We start from the raw sequence: 12,011 nt of genomic DNA on the forward strand, positions 1-12,011 counted from the left end.
CACTTGTATTGGGTACACCTGTGGGTTGAAAGTTACTCAATAAACTGTCTCCTTTTAAGTAAACCTATGGCTGAGTCTGCCTTACTCATCTCTCTGGTACCTCAGAAACCTGAATGCCCATTGGCCAGGGCATACATTATGAAATTTTGAGCAAAGGAAATCAATGCAAGGCCATGGTTCATAATCCTGCCTGCTACCGTGGGGGGGGGGAAAGAGAAGCACTTTCAAATTCTTTACAAGGAGGTGGCACTTTATGTATAGTTTTGTCAATGGGAAAGCTGTTGCAAAGGTTTTGTGTTACTGAGACTTGAAAAAGGTGTCTTGGGTTGTATCCAACTGAATGCTACGCAGAATAGATTTAAGTTCATGGACCTACATTAGTCATATCTGTTAACTTTAAAAGATCTATTCTGAATAGGATTAACATTTAATACAACCCTTGTCTCCTAAAATTCCGCTAGGAAAAAAGCAGGGATATGGCAAAGAACAGGCAAGTGGGAAGTAAAGGACTGATCAAAACCTTAACTTGCATCCTGGAAGCTACTACCAGTCCACACCAATCCATCATTTCCATCTATTTGCATAGCAGCATCTATCCCTGTGCCTATGGCAAGATGAGGAATAAATACTTTCCAATACCATAATGCTAGAGAAACTCCAAGTACAGAACAAGGCTGGGTAAAGTCAATTCATCAAGCCATGCCTGTTCCTCTTCCAAGTAGGAGTGAGTCCCCTTCTCCTTCCTGCCCACACAGAGAAGAGTTGCCCCAAGTTTTAAACCAAGCCCAAGTGCAAAGGCTCATTTCTTTGTTAGGATGTGGCATTTTTTATTTATTGCAACAATTAGTTTAAGTGAGGTTGTGGCAGGCTGCTTTTGCTAAAACTCCTAACACACCAAATCTGTTTTCAAATATCTTTATTGGAAGGCCATGCATTGCCTCCAGTTGCTGTATTTCAAATCACTGTACATTTACTTTGTGAAAACACAGTCTGCATTTTCTAGTACAAAAAACTAAAAATCGTTCAGGAATGTAGAGAATATTCAACTTAAATAGCGGAAAAGTGCACCATAGTTACTGCTGCACTGCAGACATTTCTGCATGTTCCATAAGATTTTAAATAACTATCCTGTCTCAACACACAATATAAAGAGCAATTATGAAAAACAAGACACTTAAATATACTTCTACGTTATTGGGTATAGTTTGCTGGCATTGGATAACCTATCATTGGCGTAGTGCCACTTGCAGGATATGCATACTGCTGCTGGTTCATTGCACCGTGCATGTTTGCCATGTTATTTCCATACTGCTGATCGTAGCCATTCTGATAAGCTGGAGTGCCAGCCCTAAATCCACCCTGCATGCCAGCTCCTCCAAAGTTGTTTCCAAAGGCAGTTCCGTTACCAAAACCTTGAGCACCATAGCCACCATTCTGAGCTTTTGCACCGAAGTCTCTCTTGCCCACTGCACCATAGGTTCTTTCAAAGTTTTCCCTCTCTCTAAAACCAAATCCACCTCTTTTGCCCGCAGAGTATCTGTCACGTCGGTCACCTCTGGAACGACCTGCAAAAAAGATTAGAAGGCAAGTTAAACAGATGCCTTTGAGACTCCAACTCTTAACAGTAACAATGAAGCACAGATCTCTCTAAAGCTACTTCTTCTAGACCAGTGGTTCGCGGCGCACTGTAAAACATATACAAATTTTCTGGTGCACTTCGTGTACAAAATTAAAAATATATTAATATATTTTAAACTATGAATAAAAATAACTTAAACTATAGAAAACTATTACTTACCCTATACAAATGGGTTTCTTCTCATTTTTAAAATATACTTCCATAATATTTGAGGCACACCTAGCCACCTCTTAGGGCGCACCAGTGTGCCTGGGTGCACCGTTTGAGAATCACTGGTCTAGACACTAACAAATGATACAACCACACAGTACTAGAAGGAATAGATCTAGAAATGAACAAATCTTTACTAAATACGTGTTTAAGCACTGAAAGCTACCATTTGATAACAGTTATCTACTATAATACTGCAAACAAGATCCATTTTAGACATTTGAGTATTTAGGCCAAAAAGGAATTCTGATTAAATTTATATCCCGCTCTTCCTCCCCGTAGGAGCCTTTGATGTGGATGCAATTTAAGAATAAGATGTTAGAGACATCATACTATGCAGTTACTTAATAATTAATAGTAAAGATTTACCTGAACCTCTGTCTTCAACCAACTGGAGCAATTTTGGGTTGATTGCCTGATTAGCTTCACGAAGTACAGAGATGAGGTCGCTTACTTGCTTTATATTGTTAGGTGTAAAGAATGTATATGCTGTGCCTGTTTTGGTACTGCGGGCAGTTCGTCCAATTCGGTGGATATAGTCCTCAGAGGAGTTAGGGTAGTCATAATTGATGACAAATTTCACATCTTCCACATCTGTAAAGTGTTGCAGTGCAGCAAAAAGCAATGTACAAAATTTTGCACACCGCAACAGCCAGATGAAAAAGCAAGTTAGACAGTAATAGATTTTAAGATGCTAACTGCTGTAAAGAATGTTAATTATCTATTCCTGCAAAAAGAAGAACTCCTGAGATCATGGATGCACTCTCTCCTCTGAACCTCTTGTAATTCACCCTGTGATCTAAAGCCGTACCAGAGCGCCCCTACAAATCAAGTGACATCTGAATGCTTCTTGCAGTAAGACCAATAAGTTCACAGTAGCCTCTTCGTGTGCTCCCAAGGACCTCGATATAAAAATGAGGTCTTGCCACACACCAGAAGCTCAAAAAGAGGGCCACACTGCTCGTCTTGCCAAGACCTTTCAACCGCAGCTGCAAGAAAAACATACCTGTCCCTGAAAGGTCATCAAGTTGTTTTCATGCACTGTGTCTTGTCTAGGCAAGCGCTTCCAAGAAGCCAGCGTTCACTTGAGTGTGTCTCTCTCTGGCAGGTCTCGACATGACGGTTAGGGTATAGGTGACGGAGGAACTCCAGGTTTGAAAAGCCACTGCTTTCCCACCCCAACTTGTAAATGAGAGGTGGACTTTCAAATTTCATGTGCCAGTACTCACCAATTTGTACAAGGCTCAGTACATTTTAAAGCTGCTCTCTCCATTTCAAAGGTTGAAAAAAAAAAAAACCAGAGATCACTGTAGTTTAATTATTCTTCGACATTTCAGCAAACTCACTGAAATCCAAAGACTCATGGACCACAGCAAACAGTATGCACACAGACTAAACAGCAGTGCACCATGGCAGTCATGCAAAGCATGGAGCAGTAGAAATAACCGGGCAAAAGTGAACCGTGAATGAAGCTACCGTTTGAGAGAACAGTTTATGGGCTCGTAGTTTTGTCTTTGCCTTTTGAAGATTACTGGCACACAATGTTCAACTTTCACCTCTCTATTGGACTGGAAGCGTCCAGACGATCACTTCCACTAGTCCTCCATCCCCCTCGAGTCCTCCGATTGTCATGCCTAGGCCTTGCCACAAAGACTGCACCTTTATGTGAAAAAACTTAGAAAAATGCAGAGGTTAAAGAAAGCAATGAACTTTCTTTAAAATTGTCTGTCACCCAAAATAGAGTTGTACTAACCTAGACCTCTGGAGGCAACATCTGTAGCAATCAGGATAGGAGCCTTCCCATGTTTGAATTCTGCAACAAAAAGCTTGTTAGTTCATTTTTAAAACATTTGATATTTTGCAGAATAACCACCAGTCTGAATTAATAATTTAAAAGCCATTCTGAATTACTCACCATTTAGAACCCAGTCTCGCTCCTGTTGGCTTTTGTCACCATGGATACCCATTGCTGGCCACCTACAATTATATTGAACCTCACATAAATATTTTATCAACGTCACCAAATTAACCTGAGGTACATTAGCAATAGCTCAGCCAGTAACGCATGGCACCATTCCCCCACAAAGTTCTTCTGCTTACACCAGAAAGACACTACTACATTATCTTTGTGCTGACACAACCATACATGCTTCATAAAAATCTATTTGAAAAGAATATCACTCTCTTGCAAGATGAAATTTGATTAATCCTGCCTGGGCTGTCCTGGAAATTGTGCCAAGGGGACTAAAAGAAGTGTAGCATATGCTGCTGCATCTGTACTAGGATTGTAACGCAGCAACATGGCACTACAAAAACAAGCTAAAAAAATTCTACATGCAGGTATACAAAGTTCTCTTCTTTAGATAACTGAATTCTTCGTTCAAGTACCTATGCAAATTTAGTTCACTGGAAATATTTACCCATCTCTCCTCATTTTTCTAGTAAGATCATCGCATCTTCTTTTGGTCTCCACAAACACGATAGTTTTGTTTTCTTTCTCGCTCATAATTTCTTCCATCAACCGAATAAGCCTATGACAAGGAAAAAGTCCTATGAAAAACATACACAGCAAGTTCAGACTTTGTCACACCTTGCTTCAAGAGAAGGTGTCTCCAGAACAGTTCAACTATCAAAGCGTTCCAATTTTACTTACTTATCATCCTTCTCTACATCATGACATACATCCACTATCTGCAGAATGTTGTGGTTTGCACTTAGCTCCAGTGCACCAATATTGATGTGTACATATTCTTTTAAGAAGTCTTCTGCAAGCTGCCTAACTTCTTTAGGCCATGTTGCACTCCACATAAGGGTCTGCCTGTCAGGCTGGAAGTAAATTGATATACATATTTAACACTGTGTCAGCTGCTGAGCTCCCCATCCTGTAAGACTGGGGACAGGGAAATATAAACCTGGGACTAGGAAGTTCCAGGATATAGCTTCCCAACTGTCTTTTAGTAGGTCAGTAAAGTGTGAGCACTTACTCTAATCTGTTCTACAATTTTTCGGATCTGAGGTTCAAATCCCATATCAAGCATTCTGTCAGCTTCATCAAGAACAAGGTAAGTACATCGTCGAAGATTGGTTTTTCCAGCTTCCAAAAAGTCTATGAGTCTACCAGGTGTTGCAATGCAAATTTCCACACCTGAAAGCAAAAAGATATTTATAATCCATTTCTAAATATGGCTTTGCAGTCTTTGCAGCGTATAGCTATCATGCTCAGATTTAACATGTATTAGGAGAATATTGCTCAACTGTAATTTTTATACCTCTTTCCAGGTCACGTATTTGTGGTCCTTTAGGAGCTCCTCCATAAATGCAAGTAGACTTCAAACGGCAGGCTCTGCCATATTCTGCAGCCACTTGCTGCACTTGTTGAGCCAGCTCTCGAGTAGGTGCCAGCACCAAACACTATGAACAGAAGTACAAATACAGAGTCAAACTGTACTCCAATTTGACAGATTTAACACTTTTCAAAAGGTGTAATATTGTCATCTGTAAAGAGGCATTCTTCAGAACAAAGTAAATGCACTGATGCAGATTAACTCCTTTTGAACTTTACTGCCAGAAATTACCATTATGCCTTTCAGTTAGGGTTTTTTCTATCTGCCAGCAAGTTTGTGGTGGACAAATTTTAACAGCTGCTATGGAAGATGCCATGAACTGTATTTATACTGCTGTGAATTAACGGGGATTTTGGCAATTTTGGAGGATGGGGGTAAAGCAAAACTCATCCAATACTATGGTAGTATTACTCCTCCGTGGCTATCATTCCCCCATCCCCAGAATGACAATGACGGGGCATTCTAGAAAAAAAGAGTAGATTGCAGAAGATATAGCACAAGACCCAGCCGTAAAAAAAGATAAAGAGGTATGTCCCCATTATCTTTTCACATAATTTCAACCCCAAGACTCTTGCCCCCCAACTTCAGCCCTCTTATTCAATCATCATCTGGAGTCCAAAGTTCAAAACTTCAAACTTTCACCTCAATCCTATTATGAACATTTTACAATTCTACAGCAGTGACATTCAAATTCCAGCTCTTTCCCATCCACTCCCAATACGTTTCATGTTGCTCAATACTTACAATAGGCCCATCTCCTCGTTCAAGGAATGGCTGATGGTTTATATGTACTATAGCAGGCAACAAATACTGTTGAAAAGACAAAAAGAGAGAGTCTTGTTTCTCCAAGGAAACCATATTCATTAATTTAAGTCATTTAAATTGCTGAACAGAACAGTTACTTACAGACAATGTTTTCCCTGATCCAGTTTGTGCTACGCCAACCATATCCAGTCCACTCAAAGCAACAGGCCAACCTTGTGCCTGAATAGCAGTTGGTTCAGTAAAGTTCTGTCTCTGGATCACTTCCATAACGTTTGCTAAAAGACAAGACAGTGAACTAGTTAAAAGCCTGTTATCTGTATTAAAGAGGTGTATACAGTTTTGCATTTATTACCAATGAATTTACTACTTACCAGGAAAGTTAGCCTCATAGAAATTCATAACTGGTTTTGGACAATTGTGACCTTTAACTGTGATCTCTTTGCTTGCTCTGTATTGTTCAATCTCTTGCTGCAAATAAAGCAAAGGTCCTCATCACTTTTCAGTCACAGTATTCACTGAAGCCACAAAAAGTTCCATTGATGCATATGTTAATTACAGTACAATTCAAGCAACATTATCTACAAAGTTTTCATACCATAGGACGCCTGGCAACATCAGGATGTTCTTGGTAGAAGTTCTTCTCAAATTTGGGAAGCTCATCTAGATTCCATTTTTTCTTTGTAAGTTTTTCTCCAGGATTTCCAAACTTCTTCCCACCTAAAGATCCCCCTCGACTTCCTCCAAAACGAGGGCCACCAAACCTGTCAAAGCAAATTTAAATATTTAAGTCTCTGAACTAAGCAGCCTTAAGTTATGTTTTAATAACTACAGTGGGATCTATATCCATCTTTTTAAACTCCAAAGTTAAAGCGCTGAAGCACTTATACTAGAAAAGAAACCTGAGCCCAAGTTAATACCCTACTACTAAAAAAATTCCCAAGTAATTGTTGGGCACTCCCTCTCTGCGTCAGACTCCTAAGTGGGCGGGGACGGTTATGAAACCTAGATTCCGGTAAGAATTTAGCTTTCCAAGCAACGATATTAGATTACTTCTCTTTTAAGATATATACGCACACATACACGAATTTTAAGGCTTCTTTTAGGGCGATGGGAGATATTAGAAGCAGGCTCTGCGCACATTGAAGGACTTCTAAAACCCAATTAGTTTATCGTGAATGCTACTAAATTCTAAACTAAGCTTTCACCTGGTGCGCGTGGAAAGGGAGATGGTGGGAGAGAAAAAGCCGGCAAAGGCGCCATCCTCACACAAAGGAAAATCAGCCAGGCGGTTGTGGTGTCTCTCTCTCCCCCCCCCTTTGTCTTTTTCGTCTACGCCACATTTTCTAGTCGGCGCGTCCATTTTAACGCCGGGGCGGGGATACAGAGAAACAGACGGGAGAGGAGGAACAAAGGCAGTCGCCGGCATTTTGATTTTCCCCTCAGTCGCCGCATGGCGGGGCCAGCCATTAACATCCGCTCGACTCAGACAAAAGGCAAATGGAAGCCGGTGTCGTTGAGAAAGCGGCAATGGCTGAAGAGAACAACAACGCTCTTCCTTCCCACCCCCTTTCCCGAATATATTTGCGATTTCCCTTTCCACCATTCTTCCCGCCAACGCAGCCCAAACGCTCTTCCTTATCCCACACTATTTTTTTCTTCTCCCACCGCCCCCCCCAATTCTCCCCCCTCTTCCGGACTACCCGATCCTTTGCAATCCTAACATTTGGCCGGCGCCGCTGCCAGTGACATCCACAAAGCGTCTGCTTTTTTCCTCAAATGGGAGCCATAAATTACCTCCCCCTCCTCCGTTTATCCCGCGCGCCTTGAGCGGCAGCCGGGAAACGGCTAGTTCTGTCGCCGCCGCCATTTTAACGACCCCGCTTTTAGCCCCAGTTAATATGACAGAACCTCAGGCATATATAAAAAGGTCGATTGTGAGTTAATGAAATCGAGCCCCCACGGCTCACCCGCGGTCCCTCTCACTGGAATACCCAGGCATGCTGACGACGACGACGATCAAGACGGCCTTAACAGCGGAGATGGAGACGAGCAAAACTCAGTACGAAGCCGATGACGAGGGCGACTGAATGGGGAGTGTCTGGCCAAGCGGATGCCGGTTATATACCCGGCACCGCCACGAATGCCGGGAAGCCGGCTCGTGACGTCACTGAAGAGTCCACACACCCCAGTCTGGATTCCAGTTCCATCAGGCTGAAGATTCTCTGTGTTATGTTGTGGCCTAATGAAAGCCACAGGCACCGCCTCCCCTTTCTTAAAGCCGGCCGGCGTGCGGGTTTATTTTAACGAGGCCAAACGGAAGAGGCTCCCCCTCTCCAGAATGCTGTCACGCCACCTCAACAGTTACGGTCTCAGACGGCCTTCAGCAACCTGTAGCCCCCCCCTCTTACACGGATTTTCCGTTTCACGCCCACTCAACTCAAAACGAGGGTCGCCCCCGCCTGCGCAGACTTTATTTACTTTGTTCTTTGTGCCTGCCAACCATGAAATTCTTCTCTGCGAGAAATACCATATGTTTAATAATTATCAGTTTTTCTGGCCTAGGGGCCTCTTGAGTGGTTCTAATGCAGGAAGCCCTTCATAGGCTATATATCTATAATATGTAAACTAGCTTTCGTAATTACCTGACACCACTACCCTCCTATATTGTAAAGAATTATTGCATTTTAATAGATTGTCACAAGGTTATTCAAAGAACAGCAGTACCACATTATATAGAAATTTCAGGCAGTTTGCATGGTCCCCTCCCACTGGATGAGGTGACAACTTTCTTGTGTGACTGGCTGTGTGAATGTGACAATCTTGTACCTCAAATGCTGTGTTTTACAGTTCACACTCAACTGTCAGTAATAAAATGTTCAGAAATCAAGTAGGTCCGTTCTCAGCCCTACATGGAGATGCTTGGGACTGAAACTGGGTTCTTTTGCTTGCTCTACTAGTGCACTACAGCCCTTCTCGTGCATTAGGCCCAGGTAATTTAAGAGTCATATATCCCTAATGGCACCCACAAATCTAGTACAGCACCACTCCAGTTTGGAAAATTGTATGTGGTTTTATATACCTATATGTCATCTTCATGATTCACTAGAAAAGACGATAATGCTGGGAAAAACAGAAGGGAGTAGAAAAAGAGGAAGGCCAAACAAGAGGTGGATTGATTCCATAAAGGAAGTCACAGACCTGAACATACAAGATCTGAACAGGGTGGTTCATGACAAATGCTCTTGGAGGTCACTGATTCATAGGGTCGCCATAAGTCGCAATCGACTTGAAGGCACATAACAATGTCATCTTCAGGAGGACTAAACAAATATAACTACAACAAAGCTGTGCAATCAATCAGAATCAGTTTTGGAAAGTACTGATTGTGAAGTGAGAGATGGCCAGAATAATATATAAATCTAGTTAAGTAAAAAGACTAAAAGGCTGCCACTATTCTTCCAGTTGGCCTGCTATGCCTTTAACAGCTTTGTGACTGCATGAAAAGTCAGACCCGCTAACAGGGATGGCGCCAGGCATGCCTGGGCCCTTGGACACCAGCCTGTCCTGGGCCCGCGGTGCTATAGCCCAATCCCTCCATACAAGCAGCACAGGGCTAATAAATCTAGGAGGCCCCTCTCTGCAGTAATTGCTGCCCTGGGCTCCTTCTGGAAGGAAGGGCAGGATATATATATATTTGTTGTTATATGCCTTCAAGTCGATTACGACTTATGGCAACCCTATAAATCAGCGACCTCCAAGAGAATCCATCATGAACCACCCTGTTCAGATCTTGTAAGTTCAGGTCTGTGGCTTCCTTTATGGAATCAATCCATCTCTTCTTTGGCCTTCCTCTTTTTCTACTCCCTTGTTTTTCCCAGCATTATTGTCTTTTCTAGTGAATCATGTCTTCTCATTATGTGTCCAAAGTATGATAACCTCTGTTTCATCATTTTAGCTTCTAGTGACAGTTCTGGTTTAATTTGTTCTAACACCCAATTATTTGTCTTTTTCACAGTCCATGGTATGCGCAAAGCTCTCCTCCAGCACCACATTTCAAATGAGTTGATTTTTCTCTTATCCGCCTTTTTCACTGTCCAACTTTCACATCCATACATAGAGATCGGGAATACCATGGTCTGAATGATCCTTACTTTGGTGTTCAGTGATACATCATTACATTTGAGGGCCTTTTCTAGTTCTCTCGCAGCTACCTTACCCAGTCCTAGCCTTCTTCTGATTTCTTGACTATTGTCTCTATTTTGGTTAATGACTGTGCCGAGGTATTGATAATCCTTGACAAGTTCAATGTCCTCATTGTCAACTGTAAAGTTACATAAATCTCCTGTTGTCATTATTTTAGTCTTTTTGACGTTCAGCTGTAGTCCTGCTTTTGTGCTCCTCTTTAACTTTCATCAGCATTCGTTTGAAATCATTACTGGTTTCTGCTAAGAGTATGGTATCGTCTGCATATCTTAAATTATGGATATTTCTCCCTCTTCACACCTCCTTCATCTTGGTCCAATCCCGCTTTCCGTATGGTATGTTCTGCGTACAGATTAAACCAATACACCCCTGTCTCACACCCTTTCAGATGGGGAACCAATCGGTTTCTCCATATTCTGTCCTTACAGTAGCCTCTTGTCCAGAGTATAGGTTGTGCATGAGGACAATCAGATGCTGTGGCACCCCCATTTCTTTTAAAGCATTCCATAGTTATTAATGATCTACATAGTCAAAGGCTTTGCTGTAATCTATAAAGCACAGGGTGATTTTCTTCTGAAATTCCTTGCTCCGTTCTATTATCCAACATATGTTTGCAATATGATCTCTGTGCCTCTTCCCTTTCTAAATCCAGCTTGGACGTCTGGCATTTCTCGCTCCATATATAGCAAGAGCCTTTGTTGTAGAATCTTGAGCATTACTTTACTTGCATGGGATATTAAGGCAATAGTTTGATAATTACTGCATTCTCTGGGATATCCTTTCTTTGGAAGTGGGTTATATATTGAATGCTTCCAGTCTGTGGGCCATTGTTTAGTTTTCCATATTTCTTGATAAATGTTTGTCAAAATTTGGACAGATTCAGTCTCAGTAGCTTGTAGCACCTCTATTGGTATGCCATCTATTCCTGGTGATTTGTTTCTTCCCAGAATTTTAAGAGCAGCTTTCACCTCACATTCTAAAATTTCTGGTTCTTCATCATATGGTTTCTCCATGAATGAATGTCATCCTTGAATCTCTTTTATACAGTTCTTCAGTGTATTGCTTCTATCTTCCTTTTATTTCATCTTGGTCAGTCAGTGTGTTCCCCTGTTGATTATTCAACATCCCTACTCTTGGTTTAAGTTTCCCTTTCATTTGTCTAATCTTTTGGAATAGGGCTTTTGTTCTTCCCATTTTGTTGTCCTTTTCTATTTCAATACAATAACTATTGTAATAGTTTTCTTTGTCCCTACTACTAGTCGTTGTATAGTTGCATTTAGGGTTCTGACCGTGTTTCTATCTCCTTTTGCTTTTGCTTTCCTTCTCTCTTTAACCATTTTAAGAGTTTCTTCAGTCATCCATTGAGGTCTTTCTTTTTAACAAGAGGTATTGTCTTTTTGCATTCTTCCCTGATAATGTCCCTGACTTCAGTCCATAGTTCTTCTGGTTCTCTGTCAACTAAGTTTAAAGCCTCAAACCTGTTCCTTATTTGATCTTCATATTCTTCTGGGATGTTATTTAAATTGTATTTTGGCATTATGAGTGCTTTGTTCTTCTTCTTTAGCTTTACTCTGATTTTCGATATCAGTTCATGATCCGTACCGCAGTGACCTCCTGGTCTTGTTTTTACAGAAAGTATATATAGTTTCCTTATATATATTAGCTTCCCTAAGGGGCTGATGCCGAGTCATTTACAGGGATGATAAAGGTAGGTAGGACGTGCAGGTGGGTTTATTAGCCCTGCACTGCTTGTATGGAGGGCTTGGGCTATCGTGCTGCGGGGCCAGAGGCAGGCTGGTGCCCAAGGGCCCAAGGCATGCCTGGTGCTGGCCCTGATCATAGGCAAACAC

General features: G+C 41.7%; 1 protein-coding gene across 4 annotated transcripts; it reads right to left on the reverse strand.

Moving 5' to 3' along the window:
* Positions 1 to 899: 899 nt before the first annotated feature.
* Positions 900 to 8,063, reverse strand: DDX5 (DEAD-box helicase 5). Of its 4 annotated transcripts, none has more exons than XM_061615536.1 (13): positions 7,926 to 8,063; positions 6,554 to 6,719; positions 6,330 to 6,426; positions 6,100 to 6,233; positions 5,938 to 6,003; positions 5,119 to 5,260; positions 4,834 to 4,994; positions 4,503 to 4,675; positions 4,270 to 4,380; positions 3,765 to 3,826; positions 3,603 to 3,662; positions 2,219 to 2,443; positions 900 to 1,565 (listed from the first exon to the last, which is right to left on the reverse strand). In XM_061615536.1, exons 1-13 carry the CDS (start codon positions 7,955 to 7,957, stop codon positions 1,192 to 1,194), a joined length of 1,803 nt encoding a protein of 600 aa, XP_061471520.1. In that variant the 5' UTR covers positions 7,958 to 8,063; the 3' UTR covers positions 900 to 1,191. The 4 variants fall into 4 exon arrangements, with proteins under 4 accessions (XP_061471520.1, XP_061471521.1, XP_061471519.1 ...); XM_061615537.1 differs by having other exon boundaries at positions 7,950 to 8,061; XM_061615535.1 differs by lacking the exon at positions 7,926 to 8,063 and adding an exon at positions 7,164 to 7,576.
* Between the last annotated feature and the right edge of the window lie 3,948 nt (positions 8,064 to 12,011).

This window comes from Rhineura floridana, chromosome 3 (genome assembly GCF_030035675.1).
Source record: "Rhineura floridana isolate rRhiFlo1 chromosome 3, rRhiFlo1.hap2, whole genome shotgun sequence".
In the NCBI taxonomy this organism is placed as follows: domain Eukaryota; kingdom Metazoa; phylum Chordata; class Lepidosauria; order Squamata; family Rhineuridae; genus Rhineura; species Rhineura floridana.